Source organism: Arvicanthis niloticus, chromosome 7, assembly GCF_011762505.2.
Source record: "Arvicanthis niloticus isolate mArvNil1 chromosome 7, mArvNil1.pat.X, whole genome shotgun sequence".
Lineage (NCBI taxonomy): Eukaryota > Metazoa > Chordata > Mammalia > Rodentia > Muridae > Arvicanthis > Arvicanthis niloticus.
The window spans coordinates 5,913,572-5,937,500 of record NC_047664.1 but is presented as its reverse complement, the minus strand read 5'-3'; the positions used below and the strand labels follow the sequence as shown (position 1 = coordinate 5,937,500).

General features: G+C 40.1%; 1 protein-coding gene across 2 annotated transcripts in view; it reads right to left on the bottom strand.

The window, feature by feature from the left end:
• Nucleotides 1-1,090: 1,090 nt before the first annotated feature.
• LOC117712670 (ATP-binding cassette sub-family G member 3-like) overlaps nucleotides 1,091-23,929 on the bottom strand; it is a 44,253-nt gene continuing 21,414 nt past the window's right edge. The window contains exons 11-18 of one of the 2 annotated variants that reach the window (XM_076937859.1): nucleotides 22,095-22,177; nucleotides 14,432-14,521; nucleotides 12,840-12,964; nucleotides 10,796-10,950; nucleotides 4,645-4,734; nucleotides 3,732-3,814; nucleotides 2,186-2,318; nucleotides 1,567-1,695 (exon numbers count right to left, since the gene is read on the bottom strand). In XM_076937859.1, coding sequence (XP_076793974.1) covers nucleotides 2,306-2,318; nucleotides 3,732-3,814; nucleotides 4,645-4,734; nucleotides 10,796-10,950; nucleotides 12,840-12,964; nucleotides 14,432-14,521; nucleotides 22,095-22,177 — 639 coding nt within the window. In that variant the 3' untranslated portion in view covers nucleotides 1,567-1,695; nucleotides 2,186-2,305. Of the gene's footprint in view, nucleotides 1,696-2,185; nucleotides 2,319-3,731; nucleotides 3,815-4,644; nucleotides 4,735-10,795; nucleotides 10,951-12,839; nucleotides 12,965-14,431; nucleotides 14,522-22,094; nucleotides 22,178-23,929 lie in introns of both variants that reach the window. The other variant, XM_034508759.2, reaches the window with a different exon arrangement.

Sequence of the window (23,929 nt, the reverse complement as noted above, 5' to 3'; positions counted from 1 at the left end):
AACAAACCTTTCCCTCCCCAACTTGCTTTTTGGTCATGGTGTTTTGTTGAATCAATAGAAACTCTGAGATACTTTTCATATATCCTACTTACTTAATGAGCTGATTGAGGATATTTTTAGAGTCACTCATTATATATGGGTTTTTCTTTGTTTTTGTTTTGACATAGTGTCTTTTGTAGCCCAGGTTAGCCTCAAACATAGCATCTAGCTGAGAATGGGCTTAAAGCTGATCTTCCCACCACCAATAACAGATTCATTGGCTATTACATTTTGAGGATGATAGTTTATACTCTCACTATAAAGATGAAGAAACTGATACCAATGAATGTAAGAGTTTCTAGGACAAATTCTCCTTTTCCAGGAGAAACTTTTTTGATTGTCTTTCACGATTATTATGGATGAGATGAACTAGCATGCAATACTTAAGAACATAAATTTAGGGCTTGGACTCTATAATTTGTTTTGTTGTTATTTTGTAATTATTTTTCAAAAAAATCATTGCTTATTTACAGTATGAGATACCAAATACCAAAAAAAAAAAAAAGAAAAAGAAACAAAACAAACAAAAAACTGCATTAGAGGGCTGGAGAGATGGCTCAGAGGTTAACAGCATCAACTGCTCTTCAGGAGGTCATAAGTTCAAATCCCAGCAACCATGTGGTGGTTCACTACCATCCATAATGAGATCTGATGCCCTCATATGGGTGTCTGAAGACAGCTACAGTGTACTTTGCGCTAGAGTGCACACACCAGAACAAGAAGAATAAGAGAAGGGGGGGAATCTTCATTAGATACTTTACATAAAGTTTTTGTTTCATATTTATAATTTTTATTTTAAAAAATATACAATTCTCTATATAATGCATTTCAGCCACTCCCCTCTGTCCCACCTCTCTCATCTCCCTTACACTCCCTTCAAATACTCCTCTTTACAGTTCTCTTTCTCACATTCACAACTTTGGGTTTGTCTTGTGACCCAAAGAGTTTAAACATGGCTGTCTGTGTGATCTTGGGTTTCAGACTTTCCACTTGAGTCCTGTCAGCTCAATGTGAGTATACATGTGAAATCATGACTGCTTTTCTCCCATGATCTGCCAGTAGCCAAATGTTCAGCAGAATGGCGGACTGGCCCATTCAGTTTCCCTCTGTTCCTTGCTTTGCTGATGAGGGATTCAGACTTGTGCTGGTAGCTGTAGAGTCAGGATATAGACCATGGTTTCCTTGGCTGTACATGACCACAATATTGCATTTCCATTCCTTCTTCTCATCTTCTGGCTCCTGCACTCTTCTACTCATAGTTCACAATGGCCTAAGCTATAGAGGGGATGCTATAGGTGTCCTGTTTGTGGTTAAGTACTTGAGTGTCCCTTATCCTTATTCTGTGAGCATCCATGAGTTTCTGCATTCACCACAGTTTACAGTAGGATCCTTTCTGCGTCATTCTGGCTGTAGCATTTGTCCATGAGTATAATTATAAACATTCAGAAGATAGTTTGGAATCACATCTATTTAAACAACTGCAGAAAATTTCTTCCCCAGGATCTAAGAACTTCTAATATCTTAACCTGTAATAGCTGCACATAGGTAATTGTTAAGAGTATAATCATTATACAAACTAAAGCCAGGTGATTCTCCCAGAAGCCCCATGATGAGAGATCAATGCCCTGGATCATCAAGAATTCTTCACCAGTACATCTGTAATTCAACACATACAAAGGTAAGGTCAAAGTTTATTCAGTATATGTACTGTTGCTTCTCTTAAAAACTTATAATTTCACCATACCATTAAAATTTTCCCTTTTATTTAAATAACAATAGTCATGATGTGCTTATAAGTATGTTATGTATTATGCCAATCAACTGAAACTACTTGAGTCAGGCACCTTAGTTAATTTCAAATACTATCCAGAGAAGTGTAGCTGCCATGTCTACTTAAAAGCATAACCATGGTGAGTTTAGAGTCACACTATGATGCAACTCTGTAGATTTCATGATGTCATTCCTTTCTAAATCTATAATGCTGCTCTCTTCAAAGGGCAAATGCATGGATCAAGTATTGCTACTCCCGAAGCAGAAAACCCCAGCTTTCTAGGGACACAGATATTCCAAGAGATAAAAGTTTTGTCAGCATTTTACTAGCACAGGAGACAGTCATGTACAAGAACAGAAGCATAGAATTCTAGACCTGGGATCAGAGGAGGTCAAGAGTTTCATCCAGGAGTCAGTGAATTGCTGTCTTCTCCTGTACTAAGACTGAAGTGACAACCACAGCTGCTTAGCTACAGGGCATCTCCAGCAGCAGAGGTCACATACTGAGCCTGTGGGAGCAGTGAAAGCACAGCAGCATGAGTGGGCCTGACACAGGTTAGGACAGGAGCTGCTGCTAAGAATTCTGCCTCAGCTACAATTACTGCCTGTGTCTCTCCATCCCTGTGACTCTCTGTTCTCTTGTATCTGTTAGGATGTAACAGATCACAAATCTTCTGAAAGAGCAGATTTCTTCCTCTTGAGAGGACAAACCTATGAGGAGGAAGTCTGTGAATAGCCTCCTCTACTTTCCCTTTCCCATCCATGTCCTTCTGATCAGAAACTGGTAGGAAGGTTGTATTGGGAAGAGGCTAGGCCGCACCATAGGAGAGAAGATGGGAACAATACGATCTCTCTGCAAACAGGTATTATTATCAGCAATTCAAAACACAAATTTGAATTGCTATTATTTATTATTATTTTGAATATCTATGAAAGATATGAGAATATTCTTCTCTCATTTTTATATCAAAATCAAATCATGAGAACAATCATAAAATTAAGGTATTCTAACTTTAAAACAAAACAGTTTAACTGTATCAAAATTCTGTGTTGGAATTTTAATAGTATTAGACAAAAAGGAGATTTTTCTCAATATGCTGAAATATTTGTTTCTTCCATTGCAGGGCAATAGATAGATAGATAGATAGATAGATAGATAGATAGATAGATATTATTTATTTAAAATACATTTCAGATTTTATCCCCTCACCCCATTCCCCCCACCACCCAGGAACCCCCATCCCATCCCCCCTCCCGCCTCCACAAGGGTGTGCCCCCACCTTCCCCACCTACACCCTCCCCACCCTCAAATTCCTCCCCGCTCAGTGTTCAGCCTTCATGGGACCAGGAATCTCCTCTCCCACCCATGCCAGACAAGGCCATCCTCCCCTAAGTATAGAGATGAAGTCATGGGTGCCTCCCTTTGTGCTCCCAGGCTGGTGATTTAGACTGCAGGGCATATTCTCTGATGGGACATTTTACACACACACACACACACACACACACACACACACACACACACAAACAGAGCCTTTGATTTCTTGAATCAAAGAAATCAAAATTCTTTGCCTTGCTGCCTATTATCAGGGTCAGCTCATAGGTACCATACTCTATACATTTAGAAACTATTTGACTTTGCTAACCTATCAGAGCAGCCCATGTCAAACACATATGTTCTGAAACAAGCAACTCAAATCCACAATCAAAACACCAAAACTCTTTTCCATGATGCCCTAAAGAAACCTTTCTGCACATTATCTACAACATGGAGAAGTAGGGTTGAAACCCATTCCTATGTCCTCTGGTGCACATGGATTCACTCCAGGGAATAGGCAAAGGATAGAGTGTTAACCCTGGAAGGGCAGGTCCCTCTAAGTCTACTAACATTCTATACCCCATTATGATACTGAAGTCAAGCTTACATTACATAATTAGGGCATCTACTGACTTCTGTGTTGTGTTCTGGACAGAAGTTTTGTCCCAGGAATTCATTGTGCAGCAAAGCCTGTAACACAAGCAGGAACAGGGAAAAGACAGTAGCCTTATATTTCCATAAGTTTCCAAACAATAAACACAGCTATATTTTCAAGTTCAATCTTCACCCCTATTTGCAAAATGTTATGTTTTTTAAAAAAGCCCTACCAAGTTCATAGTCAGCTCAGCACACCAGTGTCCCCACCTGGACTGCCTCAGAATCCAGAGGCTTATGATTGAAATAATGATGTTTCCCATTGACTAAAATGTGAAATCTCTAACTAAATTACCCCATGAATTCTCCTCCTTTGCACTCTTATTTTACAACCCCATAAAAGCTATAATTAAAACAATACTATTGAGTTGTAGTAACAGTATTTTCTTACTTGTTTTCATCAAAACCAGCTGTAATTATAGGAGGAAAATTATATTAAGATACACTTCGCAGCAGAGAAAGCTTGTGAAGCCAGTATGTCTGTGGGTACTACATAGTTTCTGTTTCTTTTAATTTCGTGCTATGAACTACTCATCATAGTCTCTGATCCTGTCATCAATTCTTCATTGGGCAGAAACACTGTGGTTCATTCAGTTTTCTTCATATCAACTACCTTTCCTGTTTGCTCTGAGCTTTCTCTCCCCCTTCAATTCTCTCAAATAACACACAACAAGTGTAAAGCACAGGCAATTTACTGACCACAGGCTAAGCAAAACTAACAGGAAATTGTTCATCTTTTGCTCCTGGAAGGACATTCCTGGGAAGGAGCTGCTTAGAGATTATAGCTGGCGAAAGGGTCTGGGCGGGATTCATTTCAGTTACTACAACTGGAGTACTCAAGTACAGCGACAGAGAGGAGAGCTTACCTTAAATCCATAATGAGGAATGTTAAAGTACTGAATCCATGAGAGCTTAGGCAGGAAGCTTCCAGAATATAGTGACAGACCTGAAAAAAACTACAAAGAGCAAAACCACAAGTTAGTACCAGTCCTGTGACTAAAAATTCTAGACAAGTTCCTCCCTCTTCAAGACCCCTACATCCTTCTGACCATTTATGCTTTGGCCCTCAGACCAGGTCTTTCAAAACATTCTTTCAGTTAACTCTAAACTAAAATCTTCACTCTTGGCAAAGCCAAGGTTCTTTGTGGTTTTTAAAAGAAAGACCTGTCACCCCACTCTGCAGAAGCCAAAGTGCATAGATGTTTATGTTATCTTTAAGATGGCATTCAATCTATACACATCCTTTAAGCTTTAAATACATCTAGGCTACATACTTACAATCATTCCAGGTTCCTTATTTTATGTACTTTATGTAGCTACAGAGTTTATATTGTATAATTCAGGGAATAGAGATATTTAGAGCAGAAACGTTATTGGTTTTATACATTGTTGATATATGATTGGTTGAATCTCTTGACAATATAACAGGCCAACTGTAGTTACTATTCTAATAAAACTAGTGCCATTTAGGAAGCAGACCGGAAGAATGCTTTCCTAGCTCAGTTTATGTCAACACGAAACAAACTAAATTCACTGGAATTGAGGGAACATCAATTAAGAAAATGCCTCTATAAAATCATCTGTAGTCAAGTCAGTGAGACATTATTTATTAGTGATTAATAGGGCATGGCCCAGCCCATTGTAGGTGATACCATCCCTAGGCTGTGGTCCTGGTTTCTATAAGTAAACAGGCTGAGCAAGCCATAGGAAGCAATCCCAGAGGCAGCACCCCTCCATTGCCTCTATATCAGCTCCTGCCTCCATGATCCTGCCAAGCATGTGTTTCTGCCCTGACCTCCTTTGCTGATGAACAAGTTGAAGTATGAGCTCAATAAAGCCTTTCTTCCCTAAGATATTTGGGGTACAATGTTTTCTCACAGTTGTAGAAATCCTCACTAGGATAAACACTGAATGTCATATACCTACTTCTACTTCCAAGGACCAATAAGACTTGTTGAAAGTGTTGACTCTCTAACCATGACGAGGAGCAATTTGGGATTCAATTAAAATACAGCCTTAAGAAAATTTCTGAAGATTCAGCTTCAGAACTAGTGTTTAATGTCACATATAGAAAATTTATACAATGACCATTTGTCTTAGTTACTTTCCTGTTGCTGTGATAAAACACCATGACAACACATCCAAAAGTCAGAGGCTTTTCTAAATACAAATTATAAGCATAATGGGAAAGAAATGAGGGAAAAATTTCATTCACAATAACTTCAAAAATGGGGAAGTGAGTAAATATCCTGGAATAAATCCAACCAAGTGAAATATTTCTACAATATAAAATTTAAAAAACTGAAAATAAATTGAAGAAGATACTAAAGGACAGAAAGACCTCCTATGCTTATATTCCATAGGATAAATATTATGAAATATATATCCTACCAAAAGCAATCATAAGATACAGTGCAGTCCCCATCAAAATTCCAATATAAATCAGAGAAATTGAAAAAAAAAAAACCTCAAATTTCACATGGAAACACAAAAGACCCAGAATAGCCAGAACAATCTTGAATAACATCAGCAAGACTGCTGAAGATACTCACTGGAGGGATCACCACCCACTGGAGGATCACTACCCACTAGAGGAATTACAACCCATTGGAGGGATCACCACTCACTGGAAGGATCACAACCCTTTGGTGAGAAAATACATCCCCTTATATGATGAATAATTCATCTTCTCCACTGATAGGAGTGTTTCTGGAGGATTGTGTGGACATCTGGGAACAAGAGCATCTGACTCTGGCAAGCTTTATCACCCCATGTGTCCTCTTATAAAGAGGCTAGCTTCCTGTTCACTCTGTAGGATCACTGTCCCATTCAAATCAAAGGATTCATCAACCCAGTGATTTCCTGCCTCACAAGCTTAGCAAGCATGCCTTGAGTGCACCGTGCACCCACATATTTGCTTCTCTACACCTAGTTTTATAAGCACATCTAGCAAAAGTAAAAACCTAGTGAACTCTAGTAACACTGTCCTTTAGGGAAGGAGGTATTGTTAGGATGCTCTTGAGAATTAACTTTAAAAGCTGCCTGCATGATTCAAACGGGAAAACTTGGGACACATGAATTCGTCCCACGAAAGCTTTCTGGTTTTTTTTTTTTTAAATTAAGTCTAAGACTAGATACTCATAACTGAACTCTTAGTAGAAAAGCTGCTTTAGTTATACAATCAAACTTTTATTATCATTTTAAAAAAATCATAAATGAAAATTTTAAATTATAAATTTAAATTTAAATTATAAAATTTTAAATTATACTGTGGTGAGACCATCCATTTCGCTAAGCACTGTAATGGGTGATGTGTCCTCCTTCGGAACCTTGTGAACAGTGGTTTCAGTTCACTTCTCAGGAAGGGGCCCTACCAGGTTGGCTTCAGTTTGTTTTCTGTTTTGTTTTGTTTATCAGTGTTTAGTCCCCAAGCAGGAAATGATGGGTTGGTAATTTTTAGCAGAGGAGTCTGAGTGAAACTGTAATGTAAGAGGGAGCTTGGGGAGGAGAGATCCAGGACATTATTTATGAGAGACCAATTTAAGTTTCCCTGGGGGGAAGGCCTGTAGAACTGCTGAGATGCAGGAGGCCATTTAACATTCATGTGGAGAGAGGACCCCTCTCCCTGAGAGCTATTTTAACCTTTATTAAATCTATTTAGTCCTGAGTGACTCTAAGATCCTTCATGCTACCAGCAGCGGAGGTGGAGGGGAGGAGGCCTGTGTCATTGGAAGAGGTGGCATATCCTATCAGAATATAGTTATGTTTGTCTGTTGATTTGTTTCCTTGTATCTGTGGCAGTCCATCTGGATACCTCCACAGGGTTTCAGTTCAGATCTCACATCTGGGTTTGTAATTCTCTCGACACCCTTTTTCTGTTTTGGAAAATTATACATCATTAACACACATGTATGGCAGATACCTGTGTAGACTCCTACCTCAGTTTGGTTTCTATTGTTGTAAAAAAAAAAGTCATTATGAACAAAAGTCCATGGAAAAGGGGGAGTTTATTTAACTAACCATCCTGACAATATTCTATCATTAAGAGCATCCAAGATAGAGACTCAAGGGAGGAAGGAATCTGAAGGGAGGAGCTGAAGCAGAGACCACGAAGGATGCTGACCACTGGCACCCACCCATGGCTTCTTTCTTATACAACCCAGGATGACCTTCTAAGAATGGTAATTTCTACAGTGGGCTGGGCCTCCCACATCAATTAATCGAGAAACTACTTTCAAAGGTTTGTCTATAAGTGAATCTGATAGAATCATTTTCTCAACTAAGATACTAAGGCTGGTGTTCTCTCTCTCTCTCTCTCTCTCTCTCTCTCTCTCTCTCTCTCTCTCTCTCTCTCTCTCTTCTCTGTATAGCCCTGGTTGTCCTGGATCTTACTCTGTAAACCAGGCTGGCCTGGGCAAGCCCCACCACCTTTTGACAATGTTTCCTCTTCAAAATGACCAGACCTTCTTTCAAGTTGACAATGAACAAAAAACCCAACCATCGAAATCATAACCTCTGCATCACTCATAGCCTGGAGTCCCCAGTGGATTTCTTATAAGATGTGGGATGGTTAGAGTTTAGTTTCTCAATATTCCATAGCCTCTCTGAAACAGACCATTTACCAGAGGGGTCTCATTGTCCTGCATCTGCACATCTTGTCTGACCTAGGAAGACAAAATACTACATGTCCTCTCTGAACATCATGTCCTCTTTGCTATAGCTTTCAAGCTTTGTTGGAAATAGGACAGCTCTCCCAGTCTTGTCCCTTTAACTCTGTGCAACATACGGATAAAGCTCAGACATTTTAAAATGAATTTGATTTTTTTTTATCAAGTTGTTTAGTCAAACAAAGGTAGCAAAACCACAGGTAATTACATTGATTACACGTATTTTTGTTTTGTATTTATGATAATTGAAATTGTTTACATAAAGCTTTAGAAGCCAGTGTTTACAACTGTCACCATGAGTAGGTAACACTTATATTGACTCTGTTGAGTAAAGTTTTGACATCATTGTACTGACCATTCACTTACAAACTGTAATATCCTGTCTATCATGTCTAAGGTTTATTGCTTATATATTGTAAATAAGTTACTTGACCACTTTCAACCTACATAAACTTTCTAGTTTTTCTTTCTGCTCGGGAAATGTTTAGTTTTATTTTCATACACAAATTGTTCTTTAAAGAAATCTATCTTTACCACTTCCTCCTCCCCCTTCTTTCTTCTTTTTATTTTATTTTATTTTATTTTGAAACTGGGTCTCTACATTTAGCCACTGCTGCCCTGAAACTCATTCTGTAGGCCAGGCTGGCCTCAGACTCACAAAGATTTTCCTGCCTCTGCTTCCCAAGAGCTGGGATTAAAGGTGTGCTCCAACATTCTGAGCATCACTTTTACATTACTACATTTTAAATTAACTTTTAAAGAATTCCATGGGACATGGGTGTTTGACTGTTTACAGTCTACATTCAAAAAGCAACTATTTCTTTATCATCAGGATACAGAAGAAGAGTAAAACGAAATCTTTTAAACCAATAACAAGAATACAGTAGTTTAAAGTTGGTCTTTGATGTTGCTGTTGAAATCTACCAGTGAGTTTCACTATCTCACTAAGAAGCCTGTCAGCTTCAGTACAGGGTGCCCTTGTTTGCTCACATCTGAAACATGTTAGGGGTGAAGTGGAAATGTAAGGGTTCTTTGGAAAGTCAGTTGCATTGGAAAGTGTTTTGCTGGGGCAAACACACGAGGGAGTGTTTTCCTGAAGTGAACACAGGTGGAGAACTAAGGCAGACTCCTGAAGGAATAATTTGCTAAAGGGAGGTTACAGGACAGAGGATGTTCTGCTAAAGCAAGCACGTGAAGGACACATGATGGAGGAGTCTTTGCTAACAACAGGCACACATTGGTCTGCCTTATGTTGAGTAGTTGAGCTGCATTTGTCAGGATTCCATAGAGAGAAATGCACCAAACAACTCCTGGTGGTGTGCTCCCAACAGGAGCGCCCAAGTATGTTACAGACTTTTAGCTCTGAGAACCAAAACGCTAAGGCTTCCTTTATAGACACTTGTTGATGGGCAGGCCACCAGGCTATGCAGAGTACTGTGAGTCCAAGACCTGATGTAATTAATGGACAGACTGTTTCATCACTTTGTCTCCTGTGTGTGGTGACTTAACATTTTGATTGGGTGCTATAAACTGTGGGCAGTGAGCTAAAAGTGCTGAAACCTGGGGGAAGGGGTTCCAGGACACATGTGGTGACATTACATGTATGCTCAAGGACAGTGACCATTTCACCTGCCCCTTTTCTTCTTTTCTATCCCTTAGTTGAATAGGAGGCAAAGGGGGACACTGGACAGACTAATACAATGGCAGTAACCAAGCACTCATTTTTCTATTGTATTATGATCTGCTCTACAAGATACAAAACATGTGTGACGCTGTGGCTAGTGAGGTCATAAATATCAGGGGAGAATCTGCTATTATTCTTCTAAATGGATATGGTATTAAACTGGCTTCTAATGAGTTACTATTATACCCATAGATTAGTACATCTCAGACATTAATTCAGAGAAGCTTGTTTTTGCAGGTGATGGTGACAGACAGAGACCCACAACATCAGTAGTTCGTGATTGACAAAGACCCACAACTGCAGAGAAAAGAGTAAACCAAGTCATCTCTGCGGTGACTAAAATGACAGTAAGTCTCTCACACCAGCATGAAAGTGAGGCAGCAATCTGTTCCCTTTGTGGGGGAATCAGCCAAACACAGCATTTTCCTAAATGACAGTTTATTATGGTTTCTAATATGATTCCAAGATAAGTCTTTTAAGAACCCACTAGAAATGTCCTGCTAACTACATCCTAGTGCTGACATTAGAGCAATAGTCACAGAAGAGGAAGAAAGGCAGCTCCTTCTCCACTACTTTAGCATATGGCCTCATGTCCCAAGTACTGATTTATCAAGCAGGTTACATGAAGGAAGAGAAGAAATATTTCTCTTAGAAAAACACACTCACCAGCATGAACACAAAGTAGATGGTGACAAGCAGTGTTGGCACTGCCACTGCATTCTCCCCAGCTCCTATAGACAGTGGCAGAGAGCTGGCAGAATAAGCCAGCATCATGACAGTACATATCATAGCGAAGACACATTTCAGACTAGTTTTTATTCCTTAGAGAAAAAAACTGAATTAGTCCAACTTTCTGAATCAAGAGAATTGTACATTTTTCAAATAATACTTTAATAATCACAGGGACTTGTAACCATTTTAAAGCCAGTCAACTACTCTGGATCTCCCATTTCTTCATTTCCTTCCATGTGACCATAGAGAGTTGCTAGACAGGGTTTTTTTTTTTATTCTATTTTTAAACATGTATTTACATTAGTCTGTGTGAAAGTATGCCACATGTGTGCAGTTTCCCTATGGAGGCCAGAAGAGAGCATCAGATCTTCTACAGACATAGTTTCAAGCAGTTGAAAGCTAACCAATAATGTGTGTGCTGGCAACTAAACATGGGGACCCTGTCTAATGCTGTGTATATGCAATGGTGTGCACGTATCATGGTATTCATTTGCCATGGTATGCATGTGTCATTGTGTGTCAGTGTGTGTGTGTGTGTGTGTGTGATGCTGTGCTCGTGTCATGGTGTGTATGTGCCATGGTGGGCATCTGTCATGGTGTGCATGTGCCATGGTGTGTATTTGTCATGGTGTGCACTGGTCATGGTATACATGTGGCATGGTGTGCATGTGGCATGGTGTGCATGTGTTGTGATGTGCATGTGACAGGGAGTGAATGTGTTATGATCTGCATGTGCTATGGTGTGCATATATCATCATTTGCATGTGTCCTGGTATGTATGTCTCACAGTGTGCATGTATCATAGTATATATGTATCATAGTGTATATATGTCAGTATGTGCATGTGTCATGGTGTACATGTGTCACTGTGTACATGTGTCATGGTGTGCATGTGTCACTGTGTACATTTGTCATGGGGTTCATGTATCATGGAGAAGGATGACTTTCTGGAGTGATTTTCTCTTTTATTTTGGATTCTGAGGATCAAATTTAGGCTGTCAGGTTTACATGACAAGAACATCTACCCATAAGCCATGCCATGACCTAAATGACCGATTTTAGTTAATAAATCTCTTATTAAATGAATTCTAAGCTTTATCCATACTCATTTTGGAACTGTGTGTGTGTGTGTGTGTGTGTGTGTGTGTGTGTGTGTGTTAAAAATTTGGAAATTCTAGAGAGTCTAGGATGAAGCCTAACCATAAAATACAAAAATCTACACATATTCTAAATAACTATCTATATTATTTCCTTTCAACAAACCCCCAATTCAGTGTCTTCTCTCTTTGCAAGCTAGTACCATAAGACACTGTATACATTTATTCTTTTTACACATATACATATGTATGCCATATAATCCACTTTCCAATATTTTACTTACATAAAGACTCGTATGCAAAAAAAAATAAACCAAGAAAAATATATGGCACAGCTAAAAACATGTCTCAGTGATTCTCAGTGAAGAATAGCATGTGCTATTCTTGAGGAAACCCTGGATTCACTTGCCAGCACCCACATGGTTGCTCACATTCTCCTGCAACTCCAGTTCTAGGGATCTGGCATCCTCTTCTGGCCTCCCAGGCACTGGGTTAAGTTAGTACACACACACAGAGAGAGAGAGAGAGAGAGAGAGAGAGAGAGAGAGAGAGAGAGAGAGAGAGAGAGAGAGAGAGAGAGAGAGAGTTGGGGGAGGCAAACACAAAATAAAAAAATCTTTTTAAATACATATGGAGAGATATCTAATAATAAATGTTCTTGCTCCATTAGCTCTGCCTCAAGCTTGAGAACTGTTTGTTCCTCCTCTGTAAACAGCTTTTGGAGTTCTTTTGTTAAGGGGTTTTGGAGACTGTACTCACATAATCACCTGTTTTAGATCACACACAGAGAAGACATACTTTTTTACTTTACGGCTTACCACAGTTGTACAAACCAAAACATCCTCCCCAACACTAAAAACATCTCTGGTTTTGTTACTTACCTGTGAAGAAGTATGTTATCAGAGTAAATATAGTACTTGGCAATAGCCTCCTGGGTATTAGCTCAGCCAGCAATTTCCCAAAGAAATAAGATGACACGCTGTAGTATCCACTGGTGTGCTCATGTCTACAGAAACAAAAGTCCTTGTTATACATTCTTAGGTTAGTCCAGAGGTGAGATGCTGGCTACCCTGACTTCTGATACCACACGGAGCCTATGAGGACAGTGTCCCTGTGCTCCAGGCTGACTTCCATACACCTCCCCATATTAGAACCAGAATTCCTAGGCCACCATTCTTATGGCCTTTTCACTGTGACTCCCATCAGAGAAATCCCCTGTTTTGTCCACTAGGCCACAGAACAGCCCCTGCAGGGAAACAGTCCAAAGTCCCCACTCTTCACAGAGACTCTGCTCCTCTGAGGCTGGTTCCTGAGGTACCTCAGCTCTCAGTACCTCACTTCAGACAGTGGTGATGGAGACTCCTCTCATCCCCTTCATAGGAAGAAGGTAACACTGGCCCTGTGAGGTCATGCTGCAGCCACTACCTGCTTCTCTTCTGCATCGCTCACTTTAGGGTAGACTTCTTCCTTCAATAATCTCACTTTACAACTATGAATTATTACCAGTTACCACAACCTAGTCCTTCCTCTTCCTGGCCCCTGGCCCTAAGCCATCCCAAACTCCAAGATCTTACCATGCCAGTGTCTTCATTGCATCTCTGATTTGATTTGATTTGGTTTGGTTTGGTTTGGTTTGGTTTGGTTTGGTTTGGTTTATGAGAAAGGACCATTAGTGCAGGCTGGCCTCAAACTCCATATGTAGCTAAAATGTCCATCCTCCTGCCCCACCCCCAAGTGCTGGCATTACAGGAATATCTCCCTGCTGAGGCTTACATGGTCCTGTGAATCTACCCCAGGGTTTCTTGCTTGCTAAGCAAACACTCTACTAACTGAGCTATGCCCTCAGCTCATCTCTGATGATTTTTTTTTCTCGGCACACATTTTTAGGCAAATCTTGCCCTGCTTTGAAACCATGAAACCTAAGCATAGGCCACCAGGGAAGTCTTCTTCCACATTTGAAAAGCACATGAGATCAGACAGCTGCTCACTATAAAGCATCTCTCTGGCTCTTTCCAGCCCTTCATCCAAAGGAAGCTGCACACGCTCATTCCTGTGCAGCTTTACCTCTCCAGCTCCAATTTGCTACTAAACCCACTCCACTCAACCTCTGTAAAAGCCCTGACATTATTTTAGGGGTTCATGAAGGAACTATAACTTCCATCCCCCTATTGCTGCTTTGTCTACAGCACTGAGATCTGGTGACCACACCCCAACTTTGAAACTTCCACTGAGCTGCAGATATCTCTGCTCTTGAATTCCCACACATTTCTTCAGTTAATATTAGTAATTTCTAATCATACTTCAAAACATATGGTACCATGTGATAAACAAAATTTCATAATTTGTTAATTTTTCAACTAAAACAAACAAGGAAAAATACTGGTAACTCATAAGAAAAAGCTCTAGGTCCAACTATGAATGTAATGGTTTTGATCACCAGTTGCGGATGCCTGGTGCAGCAGGGTCTACTCACAGAAAGAGAACCCTGTCAATCACAAAGAGCTCCCCTGCAGATACACTTGTGATACACTGGAAGACCGTGAGCAGGTAAAGAAGGCCGGCTCTGTCAGAAGAGAATGGAAGCAAATTCAACATTAGCATGGATTCATCCCAACACAGCTTGCTCCATAGTTTAAATGACATTGCACAGACCTTGCTTTTAGATAGATAGATAGATAGATAGATAGATAGATAGATAGATAGATAGATGATAGATAATTGATGAATGGGTAGACAATAGATAGATAGATAGATAGATAGATAGATAGATAGATAGATAGATGATAGATAATTGATGAATGGGTAGACGATAGATAGATAGATAGATAGATAGATAGATAGATAGATAGATAATTGATGAATGGGTAGATGATGGATAGATGATTGATAGATAGATAATTGATGAATGGGTAGATGATGGATGGATAGATAGATAGATAGATAATTGATGAATGGGTAGATATAGATAGATAGATAGATAGATAGATAGATAGATAGATAGATAGATAATTGATGAATGGGTAGATATAGATAGATAGATAGATAGATAGATAGATAGATAGATAGATAGATAATTGATGAATGGGTAGATATAGATAGATAGATAGATAGATAGATAGATAGATAGATAGATAGATAGATTGATGAATGGGTAGATGATGGATGGATAGATAGATAATTGATAAATGGGTAGCGATAGATAGATAGATAGATAGATAGATAATTGATGAATGGGGAGAGAGAGAGAGAGAGAGAGAGAGAGAGAGAGAGAGAGAGAGAGAGTCTGGAGAGATGACTCCACAGTAAAATGTCCTTGCAAAAGACCCAGGTTTGGTTGTCAACACCCACTTGGTACATCATAACCATCTGTCATTAGAGTTGCAGAGGATCCTGTGCCAGCTAGTTTTATGTCAGTTTGACACAAGCTAGAATTATCTGAGAGGAGAACTTTAACTGAGAAATGCTTCCAAAAGATCCAGTTGCAGGCAAGCCTGTACAGCATTTTCCTAATTAGCTATTGATATTGGAGAACCCAGTCCATTGTGACTGGTGCCATTCTTGGGCTGTGGTCCTAGGTTCTACAGGAAAGCAGGCTGAGCAATCCATGGAGAATAAGCCAGGAAACAGCACCTTCCATGATCTCTGCATCAGCTTCTGATTCATATTCCTGCCCTGTGTGGGAGAGTATCTTGACTTACTTCAGTGATGAACTACAATATGGAAATAAAAGGCAATCAAACCCTTTCCTCTCCAACTTGGCTTTAGGTCATGGTGTTTCGATGCAGTAATAGTGACCTTAGCGAAGACAGGAGCTGATACCTTCATGTGATCATCACGGGCAACAAGGCAAACGCATGATACACAGATATATATGCATGAAAACACTCATACATGTAAAAAATTAAATATTTTTTAAAAGAAAGGAAAATGTAAAACTGTTCTGAGTTTTAAAAAGAACCCTCAGAAAGTGTGAGTCCCATGAGGCATTCACCCACTCTGTCTCCACAGCAGTATCTATGGATTGTTGTGTGTCCTCTAAAAAATCAACAATTTGATAATGGTCCCTAATACAATGACCTTTTAGTGTGTCTTTAAGGGTTAATTAGCTTTACACGAAACAATGAGAGTGGAGTCCCACAATGTGGTCTGTGTCCTCATTAGGGGAAGACTCAGCAATGTAGCCTCTGCCATGACAGGGCCCTGAGAGAAGGTACCCAGACAGGAAGAGCCTATGACAGAACTCTCCCCATAGACTTTTACACTGCAGTGTGTGGAGACACATTTAGTTTGAAATTCACTATGCTTGCAGTATTTAATCATGGCAACCCAACCACCCATCACTTCAGTTTAACTAACAAAATTGGTAAGTATCATTCCTGATATAGAGATAAAGAAAGATAAATAAAACTCGAAGGGTTTTTCACATCCAGTTAGACACTTTGCTTCCATAGATGAGTAAGAATGAAAACATGAACTAGTGGAAGTAATCCCCACGCAATAGCTTACCACAGGCATTGCCCATAGAGTCATCTTTAAAGATGATTATTCCTAAAATAGGACAATCATCTTCTTGCATGGTTTCCAAGAGCTTAAACAGATACATTCAGTCATGATTATTTATGAAGAAATAATTTGTGTCCATGTGACAAGGAATAGTAAGCAGGAAGCAGTTAAAAGCCCCTGCAGTAATGTATTTCCTGGGCGTGTGTGTTAGGTTTGCCTAAGACAAAAGCCATGATTTGGATCCTAACATCGTGGCACATATGACAGTCAGGAATCAGTGACTCTCCTTATATAGGTACATAGTGGATGGATATCCAGATCAGATGAGGGACCTTACTGGAGACAAGTTTTCTTCTATGTAAAGAATTCCATTCTTTTTACCAACAACCAAATTAAACTAACATGTTGTAAAAGACAGAATGGGATTGAGACTCTGAGAAGAGTAGGAAGACTGGCCTCCAGGTCTTCCAGAACTTGGGATGCAGAGGCAAGAAGACTGCTGCAGAGTGAGGCTAGCCTGGGCTACAGGACAATGCTGGGCCTGTCAGCTTACAACTTTGGCCATACCTTTGGGTAGCCCGTGACAGAACACAGAAAGGTGGGCCTGGGTTCTCCCTCCTCTCCTGAGGAGCCAACCCTGCATGTCAAGGCTCACCTGTTTTACCTCTATTCTGGTAAGTGCACACCTTCCCTCTCCACTCTTCCCTTCCCCCACACATCTGATCTCAGGTGGCAGGTATCTTCCCTCCTTCTCCCTCTCCCTCTCCCTCCCTCTCTACTTCTCCCTCTCTCTCTCTCTCCTCCTTCCCCTCCCCCTCCCTATCACTCAATAAATTGTCCTCCAGTTCCCATCTGCGTTTTCATTTTCATTGACAAAACCAAGAACTGACAAAGGGAACCCTGTGGCCCTGGCTACAGTTCACTATATGCCACATCTACTTACTGAAATGACTTTTAAAATATTTTAGTTATAGATTAACAAATTATAGTTAAATGTATAAGGTATAAAGGAAATATAATTCATGAAAACTTTTGTGAAATAATTTACTCAAACTAACTGAAGTGATACCCATGTCTATATCAGTCTTATGGTTCCTCATTTGAAATATATGCTCAGAAACCTGGAAGTGTGTATTGTATTTGCTGAATTGAATGTGCCATACAAGTTATTTCAGTAGAAGAGAATGTTACTTCTCCAGGTTAATAAATTTTATACTCTTAGCCCACATGTGTCTCTTCAATGAACACCATCTGGCAGCCGCTATCGTCAGCCATGCTGCCTGGAAGTGAATCGCTGTACAAACCACAAGTAAGTGAAACTTGTGTTTGCCTCTCTGTCCTTGGAGTCTTTTACTTGCACAATATTCTTTTTTTTTCCTTTAGAATTATTTTATTAAATCATAAATGTACAACAGCTTCTTAATACTACACACAGTTTTTTTCATGATGCTCTTTAAATCTTCAATTCTATTCTTTATTGTTGAAATTCCCATTTTCAAGAGAAGCACATTACAGTTCTCAGTTTCTTTGCCAGTTATCTGTTGGCAGACACTTAGCTTCCTTAACATGGTCACTGTGTGCAATGCTCCAATGAGCGTCAGACTACAGATGCATTTTGGAAGTTATTTCAGATATGTTTGTTAGTGTGCTGTGATGGTTTGTATATGCTTGGGCCAAGGAGTGGCAGCTTGGCTCTGTTGGAGTAGGTGTGCACTGTGGGTGTGAGCTTTAATATCCTAGCCCTAGCTGCCCGGAAGAGAGTATTCTTCCAGCAGCCTTCAGATGAAGATGTAGAACTCTCAGCTCCTCCTGCTTCATGCCTGCCTAGATGCTGTTATGTTCCTGCCTCGATAATAATGGACTGAACCTCTGAACCTGTAAGCCAGCCACAGTTAAATGTTGTTCTTATAAGAGCTGCCTTATTCTTGGTGTCTGTTCACAGCAGTAAAACCCTAACTAAGACATATGCACAGGATAAATTTCTGAGTCTAATTATTTCTTTTAATTCCAATTCCTTCCTATTCTGTTGCTATCTCAACCCTATGAGGATATTGAGCCAAAGGGGTCATATGTCACAAAATTCAAATCCAGGTCCCAGTTACACAGCTTGGATAAAGTGCAAAGGCAATGCTGGGTCCAAACATGAGAAGTAACTTCTGTCCTTCTGAACATTATTGATGGTTCAAATGCTAATATTGACCCTGAAAATAATTTAATAGATGATGTTGAGGAAGTGTTTCTATCTGTCCTGTTCAGGTTTCTGTTGCTGTGGTAAACACTAAAACCAAACAACCTTGGGAGAATGGGGTTTATTTGCCTTACATATCTCAAGTAATGTTCCATCCCTGAGGGAAGTCAGAACAGAAATTCAAGGCAGGAACTCAGGGACAGGAATGGAAGCTGAGGCCATGGAGGAATGCTCCTACTGCCTTGCTACCCGTGGCTTGCCCAGACTGCTTTCTTATACAACTCAGAACCACCTGCTCAGGGGTTGCACTGCTCCCAGTGGGCTAGCCTCAGCCACATCAATCATCTGGCCTACAGCCAATCTGACAGAGGCCTTTTTCTCAATTGTTCATTTACCCACATGACCCTCACGTGTGCAAAGTAGACAACTGGCAAGCCCACCAACAAAAAGAAACAAGCACTACTCAGAAAGCATGAAATAAACTATACACAGAGGCCATTTTCACACAGTTCAATTTCTTCTAAAACATTCACTGTAAGAGAGGAAGTGAAAAATACAAAGAGTATCTCACATTTTCTAAAAGCCAATGTAGAAACAGCTAATAAAGCTCTTCTTTATGTTTGCATTTTCCAAGAACATTTCCACTTCAGGGTTTTCAGGGTTCATTTCTGAATGCTTCCTGTGACAGTGTCTACACCTTCTTTCCTGTGACCTAAGCTGTACTGGATTGAGATGTGCCCTCTACACAGGCACAAGACAAGTTCTAGCATGATTGGGAAATGTTCAGACTTCAGAGATGATGCCTGGGAACAGCTGTAACAATTGTCTCTGTGCAGACTGATGGCCAATCCACACAGGAGGAAACTCACAGAAGAACTGTTTTTATTCTTATTTCTTTCAAAATGATTGTTTTTTCCACACATCAAACAGATTTGTGGGGCTGGGCAGGTGGCCTGTTCAGCAAAGTGTCAGCCATGCAACCATGAGGACTTGAGTTTAGAGCCAGAACCAATGTGAAAGCCAGGCACATACTTCATACCTGTACTACACAGATGAAGGATACAGAGGTGGATCTTAGAGCTCATTGGTCAGCCAGCCAATCACTGAGCTCTAGGTTGAGTGAGAAACCTGTCTTGGAAGAGACAGTGGAGAATCATCAATAAAAACCTAGCCTCAAATGCCAGCCTCAACATGGAGACATATGCATGTTGACCCACATGTACATGTGTACACACCTACATAAACATGGATGAAGCCCACACAAGAATGTAGATAAAACATACAACACTTCATACTTACACCCAAATACACACTCATGAACATTAACACACAGTCTTTCTCACATATTTATACATATTCACATACACGCACTCTCACAAACATTCTCACATATGCATAAACACTCACACATTGACACACATCTTACATACACATGATCACACACACTTTCCATCATGCACACACATGCACAAACACACACTCACACACACACTCACACACACCTCACATACACATGCTTACACCATCATACACACAGAGAGAGAGACAAACAGAGAGAGAGAGAGAGAGAGAGAGAGAGAGAGAGAGAGAGAGAGAGAGAAGCTTCCTGAAGTTTCTTTAGTTGTCAAACCTCTCTCGATAGTGTGAGGTGCTCTGCTCTGTGGATGTGTAGCACGGAACACAGTTTTGAGCAAAGCATTTGCCATACATAAATTTTAGTGAGAGTTCTGACAGTGGTGATGCTGCTGAGAAACTGTTTGGAACATGTTATAGTTTAACATGAACAGATATCTTTAAGGCCACATTATAACTCAAACTAGACAATGACCACAAAAGTGACATCTACATGAGGAGTCAGAATAACTGAATCACATCCTGCTACCCAATACTCACGTTCAAACAAACCAAATATATTCAAGAAAATTGGCCCCTAAGCAACAAATGGAGAATGAAATTGTAAGCTAAAACCATTCATATCAATAGAATAAAAAGGCAGCACAGAGAAGAAGAGAAATGTATGTGCATCATGTATCTGGTAAAGAGGTCATATTTGAGAAACAAAAATAACTATAACTTAATAGCAAGGAAGAATCAAAGGCCAGCGAGATGGTTTGGCAGATGATGACTATGACAAGCTTGATGACCTGCAAGCCATCCCTGAAACCCATGTGGTGGAAGATCAGCTCTTGTAAATTGTCCTCTGTCCTCCACATTCATGCTGTAGGACATACATACCCACCACATAAACCCACTAAGTAAATAAATACATAATTTTGCAATGAAAAGAAAATATTCTAATTTAAAATGGAAAAACAGATTTTATAAAGAATTCATAAAGCATCCAATGGGTACTGGTTCATTTTCTTCTAAGGTACCTTGTTCAAAGCAAGAACAAATATGTTTGGGTGAGAATGTGGACATTCTTGAGCCACCGTGTTCTGCTGATAAGAATATTAAATAGTACAGTGACTGGAGACAGGATAGCATTGCCTCAAATAACACAATGGTATTACAGTATGTCAACTCTAGCCCTCTATCTTAAGGACAACATTCCAGGACTCAAACACATGTATTGCACACTCAGCAGCATCAGTCATAGTAGCCAAAGGTGAGAGCAAACTGCATTTCCAGGCTCAGATGAATGAGAAGCAACAGCATGAGCACACAATGGACAATTATTCTGCCTCCCAGAGCCCAAAGAAACCCCACACCTGGCACAATTTTATGCACCCTGAAATGTGCATATATTATACTAATGGAATCAAGTCAGCCAGAGCAGACAAGAATCTAATCAAACCAACAACAAACCACAAACACTTTATGACTCCAATTCAGGGTCCAACATTAGTCATATTCAAAGGCAGAGAGTAGAGTGGTGGTTGCCAGGAATTGAGAGTGTTCAGTATGGAGTGGGGGAGTCTTTTCTCAGAGCTATGGGACTCCATGTAGAAAGTTGAAACATTGTCTTTACATTTAGATTGTGGTTAGAGGCACATACACCAAAACCTGTTAAAATCATTTCCTCCTTCTGGGTTACCTTATCTACCCTTAATATGGGGGTATGTACCTAGACTTCTTGAAGCTTTTTATTCCATGTTTGGTTGGTGTCACTAGGAGGGCTGCTCTTTTCTTAGGAGACGAGATGGGGGTTGCATTTTGGAGAGAGGGGAGAGGGGGAGAAACTGGGGAAGGGGAGGAGAAATATGGTAAAGGATGTAATATATAAGATGAGAATACAAAAATGTGAACTGTGTGGTATCTATAGTATCATACTATCTACACATAAACACGTGAAAAGTGAGCTCTTCCACTCAGCTTTCAATGTAGAACACATTCGACCACAAAATAAATGCTTACTCATTATGAATTCCAAGCCTGAATGGATTTCTGTAAGCCTGAACAAAATGACAGCACTGTATCAAAATCAGGACCCAAGTTCACTTACCTCATCTGGACTTCAATACAATCATTTTTTAAGACACGGAAAGTGATGCCTACAGCTGTTGCCAGTATGACTGTGATAACAGCCTATTGAATAGAAAATGGAAAAAAAAAAAAAAAAGGAAAAATTTCCATTAGGAGTAAAAAGTGCTCAACACATTGTCCATTATTTTAAGATATGTGGTTTCCTAATCATATCTCCACAATGACATGAACATCGTATTTTGACCAGAATCCTGGGAAAATATAAAACACACATGTTTATAGATTGCTAGCATGTTAAATTAAAAATGAAGGCCCTGCAGTCTGAGGCCCTAACAGTACAGACCCTGGAAAAGCTAAGATTTCTCTTTGTACCCCAGGAAGAATGGCCAGTGAAGGTCCAATAACAAAATTAAAATCCACTCATGACACAGTTCCTAACAGTGCATTTGTGTGCTGAGAGGGGGTGAGCTTGTCCTCACCTCTGCAACCTCTGGGACATCTGTGCCTGTGCAACAGAGAGCATTACTGCTGCCAGCATGTATCCACACAGCTAGCTCTGCAGCACCCAGTGCTCCCCTCGTCCACCATCTCTGTCAATGCTGCTCCATCACCTCAGCAGAGGGGCCTGTGCCCAACAAGTCTCACCCAACTCCTCCAGACCCTTAGCTCCCCATCTACTCTGTGCAGACAGCTCACAAGGAGGCTGCACAGCTTTCGGTCTTAGAGTTAAATGGCTTTAAAACTGGCTTCACTTAGCTAAGGACTAGGGTGACATGATGCTGTGACTCATTTGAGATATTTATTCTATTATTCATCTGGTTACTTTTAAAAAACATGAAATTATAATCTAAAGAAAAATAGTTTTTCATATAACATGATAACTTAAATTAAAAACCAAATCCCTGGGCCCAGCAGCTAAGAACATTTGCTGCTCTTGCAGAGGAGTAGGGTTCAGTTCCCAGCACCTCAAAGACCTATGACAACCACCTGAAACTCCAGTTCCAGAAGATCTGTTGCCTTCTTAACTCCATTGGCATGCCAGTGATGCACAGTTATACATGCAGACTAAAACGCCATGCACAAAAAATTAATAAATATGAATTTAAATTTTACTCCTAAATAACCCTTGATAACATGTGCACACTCACACACCACACTAACTTATACATACACAGTCATCATACACACTCACACTCACATACAATTAGACACACTCACATACACACTCACACACTCACTCACACACATACACACACAGTGTTCTTTTTTGTTGTTTTGTTTTGTTTTTTTGAGACAGGGTTTCTCTGTGTAGCCCTGGCTGTCCTGGAACTCACTCTGTAGACCAGGCTGGCCTTGAACTCAGAAATCCGCCTGCCTCTGCCTCCCAAATGCTGGAATTAAAGGCGTGCGCCACCATCGCCTGGCACACACAGTCTTCTTATGTCATACCATTGCCTCACTGTTCAACAATGAATGCCACAATGTGATGAATGTAACTGCTCACTTGTTTCCAAATCATATCAGATCCTTTTTTCCCCAACGAGATATGACATAAAAATACCCTTATATGACATAAAATTCCAAGTGTAAAGACTTGGAATGTGTTTGAAGCAACTGACAGTATAATTCAAATGATAACATACATACACACAGAGAAGGCAGCAACCTTGAAACATGAAAATGGCTGTACACATGTTAAGACTAGGCAGGGTTTCATCACAGCAGACAACTGGCTGTATTTCTGTATCCAAGAAAAACCACATGTCTGATTGTGGCAGGATATTTTCCTGCCCATTGTATTTGCAGTGGAGCTTTGTGATTGGGCAGTAGAGGAGGTAGGCAGAGCGAGGAGGT